This window comes from Geospiza fortis, unplaced genomic scaffold (genome assembly GCF_000277835.1).
Source record: "Geospiza fortis unplaced genomic scaffold, GeoFor_1.0 scaffold145, whole genome shotgun sequence".
Lineage (NCBI taxonomy): Eukaryota > Metazoa > Chordata > Aves > Passeriformes > Thraupidae > Geospiza > Geospiza fortis.
In genome coordinates this window covers 2,690,756-2,710,176 of record NW_005054362.1, presented here as the reverse complement: position 1 = coordinate 2,710,176, position 19,421 = coordinate 2,690,756, and the positions used below count along the sequence as shown (strand labels likewise).

Here is a 19,421-nt window from a genome sequence, read left to right as displayed (position 1 = left end):
CGGCCAACGGTGGAGTCCAACCGTGTGTCCATCACAGGATTGCAGGTGAGGGTGATGAACATTACAGGTGAGAGGGATGAATGTTGCAGGTGAGGGGAAAGAATGTTGCAGGTGAGGGGAAAGAATGTTGCAGGTGAGGGGGGTGAGTGTTACAGGTGAGGGGGATGAACGCAGCTCCTGCAGTTCTCCTGCCCCCATCTGCCTGGATTTTCCCACTGTGGCATTTCTTCTCGCTTGTTTTTTTTGGGATAAACCCCCACAGCACGTCTGCAGGTGTGTGGCAGGGGGCCCTGGGATATCCTGGGCCATGGGGACAGCCCTCAGGGAGGTGAGACCCCAACTCACCGGTTTCTGTGCCTTTTGCTGATGCTGCAGCTCTCACGGCTGTGTTTGATGGAAGCCAGGAGTGTAGCACAAGTTTCTTTCTTTACTCCTTAAAAATAAAAAAACAGAGAAGTTCACTGAGATCTAAAGAGATAACAGGCCTGACAGAAAACAGGCACCAAGTGGCTGCTTTGCCCAGAAGAAATAAAATTACTTGGCGCCAGGTCGCCAGCATTAAACCCCTCAGGGCTCTCCCTGTCCCTCGCTCTCGTTCCACACGAGTGGACAGGACAGGATCCCTGCCCAGCCATTAACGTTTGCAATTAGCCCTCTATAAACACACCAAAGTGTGGCTTGGTGGGTGGTTTTGTGGCTCATGAATCAAAGCTGCCCAGCCCCACGTGAGTGCTTGGGCAGAGCAGGATGGGGTGTGAGTTTGCAGAGAAAGTTTTGCAGGAGATTTAAAAGGACAAGAGCAAATGTGAGGAGTTTTGTGGCTCATGCCAAACTTCCCCACTCTCTCCCCACAGGACTGTGTGCAGCTCAACCAGTACAAGCTGAAGGATGAGATTGGGAAGGTGAATATTGGGTTTGGGGTGGGATGAGGGGTTTTGGGTTGGGAGGGTGTCAGGCTTGCTTTCACTTTCCAGTCATGGGAATGCTGCAGAATTGGAACAAGTCCAGCCACTCACCACGGCAGCTCTTTGTTGCTCGCTGTTCTGAGTGGTGCCAATTGAATTGTATATTTTTAAAATCATTACTAATTTTCCCCCTTCCCCCTCCCTCCCACACAGAGGGGCATTTGAAGCTTTTCTTTGTTGTCAGTGTGATGTCAGACTGTACACCCCCTGCTCATCCCAGCATCGCCCACCAGTTCTGTGATCCCTGTGGGGTGGGTTTGTGGAGGAGCCCGGGTTGGTGATGTGGGTTTTCTGGATTGTCACTAACATGTCCCTCTCCAGGGCTCCTATGGAGTGGTGAAGCTGGCCTACAACGAGGATGATAACACCTACTATGTGAGTAGCACACAGCCCCAGAGCCTGCAGCGGGGCAAGTGGGAGGGGGATGGATCCCCTCTGCTGACTCCCTGCCCCATCCCACCAGCCACATTTTATCCTTGACTTGCCCCAAATTCCACATTTATTCTCCTTTTGCAGGCAATGAAGGTTCTCTCAAAAAAGAAGCTGATGAGACAGGCGGGCTTCCCCCGTAAGTGGCAGAAAGCCTTTTGGCTGGGGGCTGTTCTGGGGATCCTGGGGGATTGTTCCCATCTGGACCCATCTTTGCCTTTCCTCAGGCCGCCCGCCACCCCGCGGGGCCAAGGCTGCTCCCGAGGGCTGCCTGCAGCCCAGAGGGCCCATCGAGCAGGTCTACCAGGAGATTGCCATCCTGAAGAAGCTGGACCACCCCAACGTGGTGAAGCTGGTGGAGGTAAAGGCTGGCCTCCTTCCAAAACTCATCCTTGAGCGTGACAGAGCCTGAATGCTGCAGGGATGGGCTGGGTGAAGGGGAGTGACCCCAGAAAAGAGCAAGGGCAGGTCCTGCCTTTGGAAGAATTTTGTGTTTTCCTTGGTTTAGAAGGTTTTTTATTCTCACCTACCAAAAGATTTTTTTTCTTTCCTGCTCAGAAAGGGAAATGCAGAAAAATGTTTCTTCTGTGGAGGAAACAAGTGCTGAAAGAGGTTTTGGGGAAGAACTGATGTTTCTGTGAGTTCAACAGTGCAGCTGCCTTGCCCTACACCCACTGCCTGTATGAAACAGTCCAAAAATCAAGAATTAAGGATGTGCAGGCTGGAGTTTATTTGGCTCATGAGTCAGATGATGCTTCCTGTGTGTTTTAAATATTTGCTTCCTTGAAGTACAGCTACATCTCTGTCCTCTTTTTTCCACTACTCTTGTGGGTAGAAGCTCAGAGATGAGCAGACCGTGCTGATGGTGCAGATGGTGCAGAACTGAGATGGCTGCTAAATAAAATATCACAATGCTTAATTTGCAAGGCTTTCTTGGCACTGTTTAATTGCCTTTTTTCTTCTTTTGGCAGGTCCTGGATGACCCCAGTGAGGATCACCTGTACATGGGTAACTGCCCACTGCCCTGGGGTGTCAGAGGGAGGGGGCAAAAGGTTCCCACTGTGTTTTGGAGCAGCTCTCTGTGCAGGGCTGGGTCTCTCCTCCACTGTGGGTATAGCCTGATGTGCTGGAGGAGGAAATGAGATGCAGTCTGGGTTGTGAACAGAGATAAGAGTGCTTTATAGCACTTTATTGGCATTAATTCGACACCAGGGCATGCTTTGCCATGAGAGGCACCAGCACTGATGTTCTCAGCTTTGAAGCTGGAATGACAGAAAGCAGCTCTATTTCTCTGGCTTTGGGAAAAGGCATGAGTTAATTATCCAAGGTACAAATGAGCCACATCCCAGCCTGCCTGGCAGACTGCAGTTGTTGCTTCAGGTAATTCACAACTTTTGAAGAAGGCTTTTTTCCCCCATCATTTATGATCAGCCTGTACTAGTGGAGGATCATGTGATGCCTTCATGGCCAAGCACTGAGGTTTGCCCAGGGGGTGAGCTCAGCCTTTTTTGGTGGCAAACAAAAACAAGAGGTTTTGTGTGCCATGGAGGGCACTTCATGATGCTGAAGCTGCAGCACTGAGAAGATAGTTGGCAGCATCCCCTTAACTGAAAACGGGAGCAACCCAAATGCCATGTGCCTTGCATAAGACAGCATCTCCTTTTTAAAAATAACATATTATTTTTAGAATTTTTGTCATTAAAATAATTGCTTTTGTGCTGAGGTTGTGCTTGCAGGAGCCATACCCTGTAAGCAACCTGTAATCACCTTCTCTTTTGTGTTGCAGTGTTTGAGCTGGTGAAGCAGGGGTGAGTACTGAATTCCAGATTTAATCCTACTAACACTTGAACACCCAATGGGTCTGTGGGTGGCAGAGCTTGGCCACCCAAGGTGGGAATGGGGTGCACAGGTGATGGGGAGGCTCATGGCTGGGGCTTGAGCTTTGAGTAGCATTTCCCTGGCCTGGTTACAGCTGAGTACATCCTGTGTACTGTGTGCCTGTGTTTGGGGTTGTGTGCTGTCACCAGCCAGTGACAAATACTCCAGGCCCTGTTTCAGCACATCCAGGTGGGGAATGAACTCCATTCTCTGTTGCCTTCACAGCCCTGTGATGGAAATCCCAACCTTGAAACCTCTCAGTGAGGACCAGGCTCGGTTCTACTTCCAGGATCTGATCAAAGGCATTGAATACTGTAAGTGTCTCTGCAAAAAGGATGGGATTTCTTATTTTGGGTTTTTTTCTGAACACCTGAAGCTGGCCTTTCTGCTGGTGTATGGTGCCATTTCTGGTGGCTCATGCTGCACAGGGGCTTTTAAAGCTGGGACTGGTGGTGGTGTTATCAGAAGGAGCCCCACGGAGCCCTTGTGGCTCCTTTGCTGCAAACCAGGGCTGCTGCTGCACAGTCATTGTCCCTCTGCTGCAGTGCACTATCAGAAGATAATCCATCGGGATATTAAACCTTCCAACCTCCTCGTGGGGGAAGATGGGCACGTCAAGATCGCCGACTTCGGGGTGAGCAATGAGTTCAAGGGAGCTGACGCCCTCTTAACCAACACAGTGGGCACTCCTGCCTTCATGGCCCCAGAAACCCTCTCAGAAACCAGGAAAATCTTCTCTGGAAAGGTATTTAATAGCAATTTGAATGGTCTTGGGCTAACCTTGCACAAACTAATCTTGTTGTAGATTTGACTGTGCTTTCTTCACTCTGCAGGCTTTGGATGTCTGGGCCATGGGGATCACACTGTACTGCTTCGTGTTTGGGCAGGTAATGAGCTGGATTTTTCAGTGCTCTTGGCGTCTGGGGGGTTGGTTGGTGCCTCCCATGTTCCAGGTAAGCAGTGGGATTGGCACCTTGTGTCCCTTTTGAGCTGAGTGGAGGTGAGGATGTGTGGATGGAAATGGGAAGCCTTTGCCTGTCCATGGGATGGGTGCAGCCAAAGGGGTTGGGCTTCTCTTCTTCCTCAGTGGAAAAAATTCTGGTTTGGGGCAGATTTTTTAGGAAAGGAGTTCTTTTAGTAATTGGTAATTTTTGGTTAAACGTTCTTTTCATTGAGTTTAAAAGTAGACATTGATATAATTGGAAATCTTCTGGAATTTCCCTGTAACTGGATCTTTGCTCTCCTTCATACCCTATGAGATCCTGACAGAAGTTGTTGCTTTCCTCATTGCTCCTTTTCTTTGTGGTAGTGCCCTTTTATGGATGAAAGGATCTTGAGTTTACACAATAAAATCAAGACCCAAACGTTGGAGTTCCCAGACCAGTAAGTACTCAAAAACAAAAACAACCCATCAATCCTTATTTTACAACTCATTTGAGTTGTTTCTCAAGCACAGCTTGGGTAGGGCTGGCCTTACTCTTCTGTGGTTTTGCAAAATTCAGGCTTTGAGTTGGTCTCTCTCTGCCCTGTAAATGTGGGATCACACTTCACATTGTCTCAAAAGGGAATATTTTGCTTTTTCTGGGGGTTTGGAGAGGAGAGGGTGTACAAGAATCCATCACTGCCTTCCTCTGCCCAGAAGGTCCATAGTAACTGGCACTGGGGTGAAGAACAGAGGCGGCATCCACCCTTTTCCCCATCTCATCTCTCCCTTCTTCCTTCCACAGGCCAGAAATTACAGACTTCTTGAAGGACTTGATTACACGGATGTTGGATAAAAATCCTGAATCTAGGATTTCAGTCCCAGAAATCAAGGTACTGACCCAGCTTCCTAGTGCTGGCTGTGCCTTCACTTCTGTTGGGTTCTCCTTGCTTGGCTTTTTTTGGGAGTCAGTTTGATCGCGCCAGGCTAGGTCCTCCCCCTGTGCCCAGAGCCCCTGGGCAGGTAAGTCCCAGTTCCTTCCCCTGCTGTGGGACCTGCTCTGGGACCTGCTCAGCTTTGGGACCTTTGGTGCCTATAGAAGTGGCAGGCAAAAGGAAATCCCCTGAGTACAGTATTTCCTCTGCTACCAGGAAAGTACTGTGCAACAGCCTTTCGCAGGAGATTTCTGGTCCTTCGCCCCTGCGAGAGCCTGGAAGGGGCGAGAAGCTGAGAGAATGGAGAGCAAGGTAGGGGGAAAGGATTGCGGGGGAATTCTGGAACCTTTTGTGCTCCTCCTGCAGTCAACCAAGGCACCAGGTGTGTGGGCCAGGAGAAACAGGGGTTCTGCCTGCAGGCATGGATTAAACCAGCTCCAGGAAGAGGGCTCAGTGAATCTCCCCATCACTGCTGCTCGTATGTGTGGACTGGAATAAATCTCTCCTGCCTCCTGGTGCTGTCTCATCCATAAGATGAGAGTGAAGACAGGTCTCCTTCCCTAAAGCCCAGAGATGCCCAGTGCTGCAGGTCACCCAGGTTATGGCTTGGTTGTGTAGCTGGCTCTGGACGAGCCACACCACGGCATTTTCTGCTCTGAGCTGTGCAGTTCCTGCTGGCACCCAGGTGAGCTGGCTCACCAGTGACATGGCACAGCCCTGCCCTGCTCCCTGGCATTTCAGGAGCATGTAAGGGCCATAGCTTGGACAAGGAGATGCGTTTGCCAGGCTTGTGTTGTTTGAGTTATGAAAAAAGGGAAATCGTTCCTGACAGGCTGTGTTATTAATTGAAGTTGCACCCTTGGGTCACCAAGAACGGAGCGGAGCTGCTGCCCACGGAGGATGAGAACTGCACGCTTGTCGAGGTGACGGAGGAGGAAGTGGAGAATTCAGTCAAGCACATCCCCAGCCTGGCCACCGTGGTGAGTACAAAGGAGCTGACGGTCTGTGGATGCACGGTGGGGTGGCCCTGAGCAGCTGGACTTCACTGCTGAAGGGCAAAAGCATTGGGAAGGATTAGAGCAAAGACCTTCCCTCTCTTGCAAACAAGTGCTGCAAGACACTTGGGTGTCTCAGGGTCGCAGCAGCTCACTGGACACGGCCGTGCCCCACAGTGCAGGGGAATATTTTAGAGCAGCTTCAAAGGTAACTGTCAGTGGGTTGATGGTCTTCATGCTTGAGCTGGTTGCCTAAATATCACTGTATTTGCTCAGGGAAAAAGAGCATCTGGTCCAGAACCTGCCTGTGGCCAGGAACAGATGTTTTGGCCAGGCACAAAGAACTCCTGCCCTGTTCTGCCTGTCCAGCCAGAGGGGCTGTGGGAGGTTCCTGGGATGGAGATTTTTTATCTGGGCCACGATGTGCATCAGCCCCCGCCTGGAGTTATTCTTGGTGACTTCATCTCATCTCTTTTCAAGCTCATATTTTTATTCTCTGCAACCCACTGTGGTGGTGAGAACCACAATGTAACCCTGTCCTGTGTAGAAAGTGAAATCCTTTGTGGTTTTGAACCTAATGATTTCTTTGGGTGCCGCCAGCCCTTGTGTTAGCAGAGACAGCAAGCGACCATTCACAGTTCCTGGCCTGGTGTTATCTGCCTGTAGGCACCCAGGCTGGGATTTTTTTGAAGAACATATTTGCCTTTGAGAAGCTCCTTTTCCATCTCATGGCTGTGCCCACATGTGGCCTCATTTCTGGAGCTCTCTCCCTTTTGGATGCCCTGCAGAAATCTCACTGACCACAGCTGTATGAACATGCAAATGCACCTTGTGCTGCTCAGGCTGAAAAAGCAGATGTTGTCTAAAGAGGTCACCATTGATGAGGGGTTTACCCCCTTTCTCCTGTTCAGAGGGGACTTGATCAGTAGGCTCAGTGCTCCCAGCCCTGTTGAATTCCAGGTGTGTTCAGCACAAGTCAAGGCAAATCAGATTTTACTGCACCTCTTTGACTCTTAGATAACACACTGCCTCCAGGCAAATGTGGTAATTTCACATTTGCATTTGATCTTCAGAATTACCCTCTGGTGCTGATCTTTGTGCAGCCAAGTGCAGGCGTTGACACTCCAGTATGAGATGCACTCACGTGGCTTTGACTCTTAGAACATCCTCGCCTTCAGACACAGAACAGCTCCCTGTGCGCCCTGGTGAGCAGATAAACGAGGCACAGAGGGATGAGAAGCAACATCAAATGAAGTCAAGGGCTCTCAGGGATGTCCCTGCTGAGGCAGGGTCCAATGCTGCTCACCTTGTTGTCTGCTCCCACCAACAAAACAAGCTGGGGGATGCCAGGGAAGAATCCTGACACATGTCTGTTCCCACCAGTCTCTGATTGGTCACTTTGTGTTCGGCAGCCAAAGCTGGACAAATGGCCAGCTTTCAGTTTGGTTTCAGGTGAACATTAAGGTAAAATTGTGCCAGTTCCTTCCCCTCTTCCTTTCCAGTGAATTATTTTGCCAGGTAATAATGGAGGACTGGGAATTTACAGGTACTGGATGCAGCAATCAGTAAAATCTACTTCTGGAGAGGAAGGAAACCTTCCAGACTTGGCTTTGCTCTCCTTTCCAGCCTCTTACACCTGGTCTGGCTCTCACCTCCAAGGGTTTCAGATGAGGATACAGTCCCTGTATTAAGCAGCAGGAGACTTGCAAAGATGCTTCCTTCTGATTTCTATTTTTAGAGAACTTTGACTTGTTTTCACTAGTTTTTTCATTACTTGGGCATGCAAGTTGGATGTTCCTGTTGCTCTTGAATGAAGGAAAAGCACCCCAGTGAACTGCATTCTGGTTTTGCAGATCTTGGTTAAAACAATGATCCGGAAGCGATCCTTTGGGAACCCGTTTGAGGGGAGCAAGAGGGAGGAGAGGTCATTGTCTTCCTCTGGGAACCTGCTGCCGTAAGTGTCATCACCTCACCTCCACCCCAAAAGACATTTGCAGCTTTTTCTGATGCTCTGGGGGAGAAATTCAATAGCTGGGTTTTGAAACTTTCATGGGGGCCATGACTGTGACATTCACACCCCACCTGTCTGATCTGTAACTGCGTTATGGGATTTTTGTGACATGGAATATCCTGCTGTTCTGATGGGATGAAAAACATCTTTTTATGGCACTTCCAGCCTGTTACATGGGGAGAGATGACACATGCTCATCATCCCAAAGATCCGATAGCAGGGAAGGGGCAGAAATTGGTGTCTCACGGCCTCTTTTCCCTTTTTCTGAGTCACTCAGCAGCTGTTTTATTTCCTTTGAAAACAGGAAACAAGGCAGTGAAGATAACCTGAAATGCAACGACTTGCCCAACGTGGGAGAGGAGGAACTTCTTTCTTGAACGTGGACTTTACGGTTCTGCTGAGCAGCTCAATCCAGGGCACGTCACCAAGCGTGCGCTGGGGACGAGGTGACCAGAGCCCAGAGCAAACACAGCATGACACGGCGCTATCTCAGTACAATGCTGGATGTAGAGCTCACATAGCAGCATGTTATCACACCTTGTCAGACATCTGATTATTTGCCATAAACATGGAGCATCTCCGAGCACTTGGACTGCTGACTTCTGGTGGGAGAGGCGCTGGCGGACAGCGGAGAGGTGAGCGGTGGTGGTGAGCAGCAATGGGGCTTTGCAAAACAAAACCCACAGCAGCCAAAGGAAAATGCATTTGGAACTGCTTTTAGCTGGTTTTAATGCCAAATGATTTGCAGGGACTGATGCCAGCGTCCCAGGGGCACGATGCCCATGGTGTGGCTATGGGCACGTGCAGAAGGGTGAAGCTTTTGCCAAGTGGCATACACAGCAGTAAAACCAAGCACACGTGTGCACTTTGAGAGTTCACGACCTACCAGGAATGTTGTTGCATCTATTTCTTGTAGTTCTGGTTTGTTTTTAATTGACACCTTTTTAACTGCATGGGAACAAAGCAAAAACCCACCTGTTCAGCTTTTTAAAGAATGCCTACCTTTGTGAGCCAAGTTGTATGAAACAGCATCTTCAGGACGTTCAAAAAGTGAGGTTAATTACCTCCTCAGGTAATTAACACCTTTCCAGAGGCCTTGGTGTGACCAGGACTTGGTAGGTTAGGTGTTCAGTGTATGAAAGGAAAAGGTATTTAAGGGCTTAAGTTCAGTTTGAACTATTTTTGCTGCAGACATATGAGTGAAAGGTGGTGTTTAGAATGTTTTAAACAACAGAAGAAGCACTAACAGTTTGTTTCTAAATATTTTACTTGATCTAGGTAGATATACTATAAAATATAAAATTCAGGGTAAAATCCTTCACTTCCATGTACATTACATGGTTTACTACAATTAAAAATAATACAACTTATGCTGGTTTTTAAGTATAGACTTAGGGCTTGCTTAGAATTTAAGATCTTAATGATTAGCTAGTAATTTTCAAAGAAACATTTGTTTTCCAAACTCTTAATCTGGATTCTGGGGCCAATGCTATGTATTTTTTGCAAGTTTGTTACCAGTAATTTGTGAATGCCTGTGGATCAGAGGCTTGTTAGTAAATTAAGTGTATATCTAGTTAATGAATTGTTTCTTATGAAGAGCTCTTTCACCTTCAGTCAGATTACTCTGATTATTTGTGGTGCTTGTACAAAATAATAATCTGCCATGTGGTGGGAGAGACTCTGGTGTCCAGACTCACTTTCCCAAGTTCTCTGTGCTTGGACAAAGCTGGAGAATGAGGAGCCAGGGTTTGCCTGAGGAAAGGGGTCATGGTAAGTACAGTTGTTTTGTGGCTGGAGCATGGGACTAGGGGGGAAAAGGTCTGATTTTTTTCCTTTCTCAGTCTGATGTGGTTGTGTGACCTTGAATGAGGCATTTGAGGTACCTGACAGAGGAGGAGGATTTGAGTCTCCCAAGCTTGTGAGGGACTGATAAGGTATAATTCTTTGCCCTCAGGAAGAAGGCACTAGGAGATTGCCAAGTGTCTTGTTTAACGGTAGGGTCTCTGCCTGTTAACCCTGGCCTTGGATGCCCTGCCTTTAGAAAGTGACTGTTCCCTTGTCTTCCTTTATTTTATCCTGGACAGCACAAGTAGCAGTGTGCCAAGGTCCTTGGCCCCACTGCAGTCAGACTTGGCCTGGTAATTCCTGGTTAAGACTGGTTTTTGTTAAAGCCAGGACAGCATTAACAAGGGTGCAGATGCCTACCCAAACTGTCCCTAACACCTTTTGATCGCCTGAAGCGATGTTCCCCCTAAATTGCAATTTATTGTGGAAGCATTGTGCTGCTGGCCTCTTTCCAAAGCCAGTGAGGACAGTTGGTGGTTTAGGAGCAATACTGTGGAGTTTGGAGCCATAAGACATGCACTGTTTTCCTCCCATTTTAGTCCGAGGCTATGCCAAAGCCCCGCAGCTTCAGCTATGGGAAAACCAAACAGGTAACTTAGGGGCCAGCACTATTGCAGCTGCCTGCTCCCCCTACACAGGACTTTTCATTGTGGAAATGTGTGTGAATGGGCAGCCTGGTTCTCTAACCCTGCAAATGGACTTGATCTGCCAAAAAAAATGTAAAAAGCTAGGGGATCCAATTCTTTGTAGGTAGTGCATAGTAGTGTGTGTGTGGTGTGTTTGCTAGAGGTGTGTTGTAGAGATCTCTGTGCTGCCCATCCCTGGTTGTGATTTGTCAGCTGAGACAGTTTACATTGACCCAGCAGGTCTGCCAGGTTTAACGCAGCTTCTCAACAGCTGTACCAGCTCCCCAATGCCCAGCCAGTCTCTGGGCCTCAGATACTCCTACTGCTCAGTGTCTGACTGCCTGCATGGGCTTGGTTCTAAAGGATGCTAAACTCAGCACTTCCCCAAGGTGCTCTCCAAACCGAGTGTCCCTCAGTGCAACCTCTGCTGGGGCTGCAGCCAAAGGCACATTTGGAAAGAAATGCAGTGTGGATTTTTCTGGTTGGTCAGCTCTGTTGAAAGCATAAAGCGTGGCCGTATGAGGGAGATCTCTCTAAATGCATGACCTGTTAGAGAAGCTGTACTGTGTATATAAACCTGCCCAGTTCCCCAGCTGCTGTTCCTTAGTAGTAATGCTGGCTTTCTCCTTATAGTGAAGTGAACATTTTGCTTGTGCCTTGGAACTGGGCGATAGCTTGATTTCCCCAACTCCCTTCCTTCCAAGCAAGCCCGGTGCTGACTGTGGGCTTATTGCTGGGTACTAAGCCTTTTTGGCTCTGAAAGCACACAGGAAAGTGCTAAGGGGAAACCAGGCCTCTTATCTGAGTAGTTTTCCATGGTGGTCCCCTCTTACCTATCAGGCAATTGATCTGTTTCTTTTCTAAGGTCCTGAACTATTCCTGATTTTTATACTGTTTGTTTAATGACCAAGGCTTGTGTTTCACTCCTACCCCTTTATTATGCATTTAACTTTATCAGGTGTATCAAGTTTAAATACTGTGTATTTACCACTTTTAAATTATATTACCTAAGAAGAAAGAATAAACCAACAACTAAGTGTTTTTCCACACAGGTGTTCAAGCTTCACTGTACAAGTTGAAATAAATGACATGCAACCAAACCCAGAGTTAGTTGATCAAGTGGAACCATTATTCTGTTTGAGTGGTCTTTATCAAGCTGCGAGAGTTTGGCTGTTGGAAGAGGAATCTGAAAGCACTCTCCTATGAGTGAAGTCTGGTGCTAGGATGGGACCACAGCAGCTCAAGCACTGTATAATCCAAACAGCATTCACATGCACAGACTGGAGTACCCTTGGAAGGGCACTCTTTGAGCTGGGGCACAACTTAGTGCTCAGCAGCAGGCACATAAAGAATAAAACAAAATGATAATGCTGTGGTTTACCCACTGTGCTGCTGGAGAAAGGCAGCCAGGATGCTGGGGGTATGGAATAGATCCTAGGGTTCAGTAATGCCAGAAAAGGTTCAGAGAAAGGGAAGACCTGGACTTTGTGAGTCAATGTGATCACTAGAGGTGCTCAAAGCCAGGTGAATATAAAAGCCAACAAATCCACTTCAGTCGAATTGTGTAAACTGCATTAAATGCAGCAGCTCAGACACAGGGTTGGTGTGGTGGTGAAAAGCATGGGAGGTGTGCCAGGGAATAACAGATCTGTTCTTCCAAGCAGTTGGGACCAGCACTCAGATAAAGACCCTAAGATCTTGGCCTCTGACTTACAAGTCTTTTCCCTTGGAGAGGGTTTAAGGCAACAGACATGGACAAGGTGTCAGGAGAATCAAGGCAGAGCAGCTGTAGTTGCAGCAGCACTTCTGCTGGGAGAATGAAGAGGCAAAACCCACAGAGCCTTGGCTTTGATAGCCCTCCACTAACACTTGGTATGTGGGGAGAAATGAACAATCAAAACCCAGCCTGCAGAACTTCAAGAGGACTGAGGGAAGGTAGTATTTTATTAAAGTAAATTTTAAGGTAATAGCATAAAAATTAGACAAAACAGAAGAAGAAAATGTAACCATTAAGCCATTTATCACAGCACAATGGAACCAGACTCTGCTTTATCTTGGTCCGTGGCCACTGGAGCTTGAAGACCCCAATGAAATAGTAGGTACTGGCTCAGCTAATGTTCACAATCCTTCAGGGAAAGAAAAGTGACAAAAGCAAGGAGCTGCTGTCCCAAGGTTAGGCACCTCCTGGCAGTGGCCATGTTCAATCTAAGGAAGAATCTGTGCCTATTGTCCTGTGCCCTCTGCTATCAGTGAGCTCAGGGACAGAAGGATTGGCAAAATGATGATGCTAGAGCTGTCTCTGTCCCAGGCTCAGCCAGTGTAGAGGTCTGGCATAAAATACAATTTTCCTTCTGTGTTTAGTGCAAATAACCTGGAAAGACAGCAGACAAGGAGGACACCCAGTTGTTCACCCTGGGACTGGCTCCCAAGTAGTAAAGAATAGTGAAGATTGTCCCTTTCTCAGTTTGGTTCCCCACTTCCTTCCAGCAAGAAGGGGGTGGTCTCATGGCAGGGTCAAGAAATGTTCCCAGCAGCGGTTTAGAGCAGCAGTTGGTCCTGCAGCACCAGGAGTTCAGGAGTCTGTTCCATATGTCTCACCAACTCCCTGCAAGGATCAGAGATTACAGTTCTCTGCCAGAAGCTCTTCTTTCTTCCCCTTCCAATCACATAAAATCCTTTGCCCAGGCAAGCTACTTCCTGTTACTCAGACTTTACTCTTCCAATGGCATGAGGTGTTTTGATTGAGAAATCTGCCCTCTGCAGCCACAATTCCCACCAAGCACAGGCCTGTAGGGCCAAGCTCTGTCCTCAGCACCAGTCAAGCAACCGACTAAATCCTACTGACCAACCAGATCATTTGATCCCTGGAGGGAGCTGTAACTGTGGCTGTCAGCACATTGGTCTCAGAAAATACCAACCATTGAATAGGTTTTCTCACAACTGCAGGAACCCCAAAACACAAGAAGGAAGGATTTGATGGGAACAGGGCTGTTCCCTACAGCTCTTAGAAGGAAAATGCCAATGACTGCAACCCAAAAAGGAGGTGCAGTAGGAGCATGACAAGTTCTTGAACATATATTTTCCTCTCCAAGACTGGTTACCCAGGAAACATGACAATATTTGTTTCTAGTGCTCTTCCCTGCAGCAGCTTTGAGTTAAAAATTAGCTTCTCTGATGAAGACAAAGTTTCCTTAGAACTGTGGTTCCAAATCCCCATTTGATGTGGACTTTCTACATCCTGTTTCAGAATCTCTGCGGAGTCAGAGGAGGAAGCAATTCTGCCTTTACCCTGCCTTTGTTGATGCTTACCAGTTCATAATCCTCCACATATTTGTACTTCTTCTCCCGATAGTAGTATCTCTTCTTCATGCAATACAGAACAACAATGTCACACAGCACTGTTGCCTAGTGAAAATTGAAAGAGTTTAAGACAGGGATCCTCAGAACTGAGGCACTAATCCAGAATCAAGTCCAAGTGCAGACAGTGTCACTTACCACACCAAACAGCGCTAAGCCAGAGCCAATGTTAATCATGGTAGGAATGACATCAAATTTTCCTGCCTAGAAGACAGTTACAAGCCTGAGCATGCTTGTCAGCATCTCTGAAAGTTCTGAAAGTTCTCAGTTCACTACAAGACCTCTAGGAACTGTCACCCTACCTTTCCAAACACTATGATATCAAAGCGGATGCCATAAGCTTTGACGAGCGTCCGTGATTCAGTGCCATCACTATTCCTGTAGTATTTTGCAAACCTGCAGAAAAGACAGGTCAGAGCTTAACTGGAAATTTTGAGGTTGCTTATGTGATCATGCAACATCCAGGTGTGTTCCCCATCCCAAGAGGATGGGCTGAACATTGGTACTTCCAGACACAAGCCCCGAGTGATGGAGATTTCATGCTGGCAAGCTCATATAGGAGAAAAGTCCAAAGCAGGTGAATTCAAGACAACAGTGAGCACCATAAAATGAGGAAACTTGCAAGGCATAGGAAGGGGAGAAAGCAGCTTTAGCAGGGGAGCAGAAGGACTAACAGGAAGAAAGTCAGCTACACCAGAGAGGCAGGCAGGGGCTGCAGGGGACGAGGCAGCCACGAGAGGGCAGGGCCGGGAGCACCGCGCGGCTCGGCCCGGCACACAAAAGCTGCTCCGGCACTGGGTGACAGCCTGCAAACCACAGGGAAAAGGGATGAGAACAAATAAGTGAGATCACACTTACTCCGCCACGTGGTTGACTAAGCCAGGAGGAAGCAAAGAGTGTGGAAGAGAAAAGGAAGGATTGGTAAGGGGCTGTACCAGAGTTTGAAATTAGCAAGAGCATTTCAGATCCAGCTGTGATATCCTCCAGACGGTCCAGACACCCCGATACCTTCCGGCCTGGCACCTCCCAAACACACAGTTGTGCTCTGCACAGCTCGTCAGCAAATTCATCCAAGTTCCACCCAAAGATCCTCTGTTCTTAGCGAGATTTTCTGATCTAGAAATATCAGGGCTGAGCCGTGTTTCCTCACAAGCAGGAATCTTGCAAGGACCTTGGCAAGGTGGCTAATATGTATTTAATATTTAACTGTATTTAATTCCAGTCTGAGTCTGGATGCAACCAGCTGCCAGCTCTGTGCTGGTGTTTTACTGGAAGCGCTGGACTTCCATAATGTGGATGTGGTGGTGTATGCCAGGATACTCCTGGTACAGATATGGTCTTCAACTGACAGAGACACTTTTACAGGTGAGTTTTTCCCCCAGGCAGAGTGAAGGACATGCTTCAGTCTCCCAACCCCACCTCAGTATCCTCAAATTCTGCCCCATCAGCACACCCTGAGACAGTCAGTTGTCTCATTGCCACCCCATTAATCAGCCACCAAAAAGCTGATAGAAACATGACCCAGGCACTCCGATGCAATCACTGGAGCTTCACTGACCTCCCCCCTCTGCTGTGGTTTGCACACAGTGAGGATCCCACCTGCTCTGTCTTACAGCACCAAAAAAGCTCTCCAGGTTTTCTTCTGTTGCTCTCCAAGCACCATCAAAAGCCCCAAACTACCACAAGTGCCAGTGGCAGATGGAGCTGAGGCACCAGGAGCCCTCCACAGCCACATTACCTGAAGTTGTAGCCAGGTGAGACGGTGTGGGTAGAGTCCTTGTTGTCGAGGCGCCGGAAGGAATATTTTGGCACACAGTGGGAAGCGGCTCTGTCCAGGTTGCAGTCCCAGTTGATCTGCAGTGCCATGACTCCACCCTGCCAAGTGGAGGAAAGGCGGTGATGGGCAGCCCAAAGTGCACGGTCAGCCCAGCACCAGGCTCTCTGCTGACCAGGCTCTGATTTACTGGCTCTAATCCCAAGCTCAGTCCAACAATTTTCTGCTGCTACAGAACCTTGCACATAACCCCACCCAAACAAAGCAAGGGCAATTATTGGTTAAGTAGAATTCACTCCAGTCCCTCTGGCCAGAGCACTCTCCATCCTGCAGCTCATCTGTGTTCTGTGGCTCATGCCATGAGGCAGAGGAGACAACCCCCTACCACTCCTTTTCTTAAAACAGCTGAAGCTCAAGAGAAGGGTCTGCCAAATACCTCCACTGCCATTTCCTGGAAGTCCTGCCCTGCAGCTTCAACTATTTTCCCTAAACGGAAGATAGGGCAGAAGGGATCAGTCTGGGCATCATAGATGCAGTTCTTGAGGTAGGTGGAGTTGATAGTGGGAAGGATGTTTCGCCTACAGGAGAACAGAAAGAGAAGAGTTGTTGCATCCCCTTTACTGCTCAGGAGACCAGACAGTGTGATCACCCTCTCCCTATTTACTTGCTGAAGTTGAACTTGCGGTACCAAATGTTGTTCTTCACCAGAAGGGTGAAGTTCTCAGCTTCTCGCAGGAACGCTGGCCTACAAAACAAAAGGGAAACATAAACAGGACTCTGCAGAGTTCTTGGTGCTCATCTCTTCAGCTTCTCCCAAGAGCATTTCAGTGGCAGAAGCATCAGCTGTGTACCACGAGCCTGCTCTCAGGAGGGGCACTGTGGAGTAGGAAGACAGAGCACTCACTTGGGTACGTGATAGTCATCCTCCACGGGGCACCACGCAAACACTTCACAGGTCTTAATGCTGTTGTTGTATGGAACACACTCCCCAGTCTGGATGCCTGGAAACACATGTGCATGGAGGTACTACTGAGCAAAACTAGGCAGTATTTGGCCTGTGACACTCCATATGGTAAAAGCAATTTTCTCAGAGGTGAACTACCAAAACCCACATATCTTCCACTGCAAGTGTAATTTCAGAGAAAGAAGCATCAGGTGCTTTTCCTGAGTCAAATCTTCATCCATGTGAAATACTGCTTCAGGGACTGAAGGCCATGAAAAAGCTTCACACTGTTTGCTAACTCACCAAAGCCCACATCTACCCAACATCCACCCAACACAGTCTAAGTTCATTTGGTCTAAGTCCACCAGAAGAAAAATCTGAGCTTCTGCTTCAGTTCTCTTACATGTGAGAGAAAGAGAACAAGGAGACTGAAGTGAAATGGTGCTTCCTTCACAGCAGGGAAGGCACAGCACAGAGGCACCACAGCCCAGACTGAAAGGAGCTTTTGCAGCAGGTTTCTTACCACTGCTGTGGGTGCTCACATATCCTGGAACACAGTTGCTCTTCACCTCGCACTTTGTTTGATCGTCTGGGAGCTGGAGAGGAACAATAGTTACATAAAACTCTCAGAACCCTCTCCCCCACTCTCCCACCCACACAAGGCAGGATTAAAGCAGATTCTGCACCTACCTCCGGGCAGCGGCCTTGGCTCTGGTTCAGTGTGAGGATCACATTGGTCATGACAAACACAGTGTTCTCACCCTGAGCATGCAAAACAAGAAGAAAACTAAGGAGTGACAGTTTGCAAAGAGCATCCAAGGCACTGCAGCAAACATCTTTGCTGACAGAGCCCAGGTGGCCCAGCAGAGGGGACTTGCCCTGGACGCTGCTGGTGCAGCACTAAAGGAGCAGATTCCTATGTGTATCGCCTGGTGCTGCTGTGTTTAGCCACAGGAAGGACTGTGGGACTGGCAGCTCCTTCTGTCCTCCCACTCGGACCAAAGTTCCTCATTCACATTACAAAAACAGAGCTCACACAGCTCCTCAGGGGAGTTGTAAGGCAGGTGCAGAAATAGAGCTCCAGCTGCAAGTCCGAGCCAGCTCCCACTCTTTCTTTTTGCAATCTATCAGTCAGGAATTTGCCTGGTCCTGTTCCTTCAGGGAGCACTATTTCCATTACTTTACTTTCACTACTTTCAGATCTGTATGACTCCAGATCTGTCATCCACTTCCGCTCCGCTGATAGCAAATATGACCACTCAGCCAAAATCTGGCTAAATCTGTCTTTTTTTCTGCACCACGTCATGCACACAGAGGGACCCACGGCCAGCAGCCTGGCTGTGCCTGCCCAGCCCGAAGGCCACCACATATGGCCCACACAGCACAGATTCCCACAGATACAGGCAATCAGTAACTACAGCAATGCTTCCTGTTCAGTTCTGCATCAGGTGACTTGCTGGCTGTTCCTGTGGCTTCTGCCAACAACTTAACTTGGGGTTGTTTGCTTTAGAAAGCAATAAGAAAGATGACAGGTCATTATTGTTGCAGCTTCTTCCTGACGCCTGCAAAGTCCTCCTCTGGCAGGACGGGTGCTGTTGCAAGTCTTTGTGGGCACCATGGACAGTGGGATCAGTGCACCCTCAGAGAAGGAAAGGCTCAAGAAGAACTTAGAGCCCATCTGAGTACCCAAAGGGGGTTTATAAAAAGGAGGTAGGAGGACTTTTTACACAGTCAGATAGTGATAGGGTAAAGGGGAACAGTTTTAAACTAAAACAGAAGATATTTAGATTAGATATTAGGAATTCTTCCTTGTGAGGGTGGAGAGGCCCTGGCACAGGTTGCCCAGATAAGCTGTGGCTACCCCACGATCCCTGGAAGTGTTCAAGGCCAGGTTGGGCAGGGCTTGGAGTAATGTGGGATAGTGGCCCTGCCCACAGCAGAAGAGTGGAACAAGATTATCTTGGTTGCTTCCAAACCCAAACCATTCTATGATTCTACACAAGCACACACACAGACACACTTTTCCTGGAACAAGCTGCCCCAGGACAGGTGCTCAGCATGATCTGCAAAGCAAAGCAAAGCTGCTCCAGCTCTCAATGAACTTTTGCAAAGCAGTAGCTGCTTGTTAAAAAACCTTTCTGTATGTGAAAGTGATTAATACCTGAGGAGGGATGACATAATCAGCAACATCCCAGATCCGGGCCCCTAAGGTGGATGTGTTTGTCAGTGTTACACCCTTGACCTTCGTGGTTACAGAACTGACCACAGAGTCTGTTTCCTGGTAACCCTTTTCCCACAGAAAAACCCACCTGAAAGAGAATGATTGCAAGAAACAATAAATAAACACTGTAAATAAATTCAGGTTGGAATTTCTCCTTTTTCCATATTACCTGAAAGGGCCATTCCAGACAGTTTCAAAGCTTTTCCTTACAAGATGATCACAAGATTGGCAATCTCCTGTCCGATTTTTGGGGTGATATTTTTTTACTTTCAGACTGATTTGCAGGGCCTAACTTGCTTTTGACAATCACCTCCTGAAATGGTCCCACTCCTGAGCGGCCCTTGCGCCATTCGCTTAAAAGTTGGACCTAATCCTTGTGGGGTCCTTTCCAACTCAGAATACTCTGTGATTCTGTCCACAGTCCCAGTTAAGGCCGTTCGGTGAGCGCCGGGCTCCGCTCAGCCCGCGCTGCCCTCACAGGATCGGCCCCTGAGGGAGGGGCGGCTCCCGCCCTCAGCCG

The 19,421-nt window shown here is 48.3% G+C and overlaps 2 protein-coding genes across 2 annotated transcripts; one reads left to right on the top strand and one right to left on the bottom strand.

The window, feature by feature from the left end:
- Positions 1-3: 3 nt before the first annotated feature.
- Positions 4-11,712, top strand: CAMKK2 (calcium/calmodulin dependent protein kinase kinase 2; the record flags this gene model as incomplete). Its single annotated transcript, XM_014308226.1, has 16 exons — positions 4-45; positions 855-902; positions 1,287-1,340; positions 1,482-1,533; positions 1,622-1,755; positions 2,366-2,402; positions 3,181-3,202; positions 3,498-3,586; positions 3,818-4,017; positions 4,106-4,159; positions 4,582-4,655; positions 5,000-5,087; positions 5,346-5,441; positions 5,981-6,109; positions 7,978-8,078; positions 8,440-11,712. Coding segments are annotated over 16 exons (1,293 nt in total), but the record flags the coding sequence as incomplete, so codon positions are not given.
- Positions 11,713-12,513: 801 nt separating this feature from the next.
- Positions 12,514-18,987, bottom strand: P2RX4 (purinergic receptor P2X 4). The gene is made up of 11 exons (XM_031059453.1): positions 18,842-18,987; positions 17,371-17,442; positions 17,204-17,276; positions 16,642-16,738; positions 16,402-16,482; positions 16,174-16,315; positions 15,702-15,838; positions 14,266-14,359; positions 14,102-14,167; positions 13,916-14,011; positions 12,514-13,211 (listed from the first exon to the last, which is right to left on the bottom strand). The coding sequence occupies exons 2-11, from the start codon at positions 17,419-17,421 to the stop codon at positions 13,179-13,181; spliced, it is 870 nt and encodes a 289-aa protein (XP_030915313.1). The 5' UTR covers positions 17,422-17,442; positions 18,842-18,987; the 3' UTR covers positions 12,514-13,178.
- Positions 18,988-19,421: the final 434 nt, after the last annotated feature.

Coding starts and splice junctions, on each gene's coding strand:
- P2RX4 (XM_031059453.1), bottom strand. CDS start 17,421: ATGACCAATGTGATCCTCACACTGAACCAGAGCCAAGGCCGCTGCCCG. Junction 15,839..16,173: donor TCCAGGAAATGGCAGTGGAG/GTATTTGGCAGA, acceptor TCCACTTGGCAG/GGTGGAGTCATGGCACTGCA. Junction 14,012..14,101: donor GCTTAGCGCTGTTTGGTGTG/GTAAGTGACACT, acceptor AATTTTCACTAG/GCAACAGTGCTGTGTGACAT.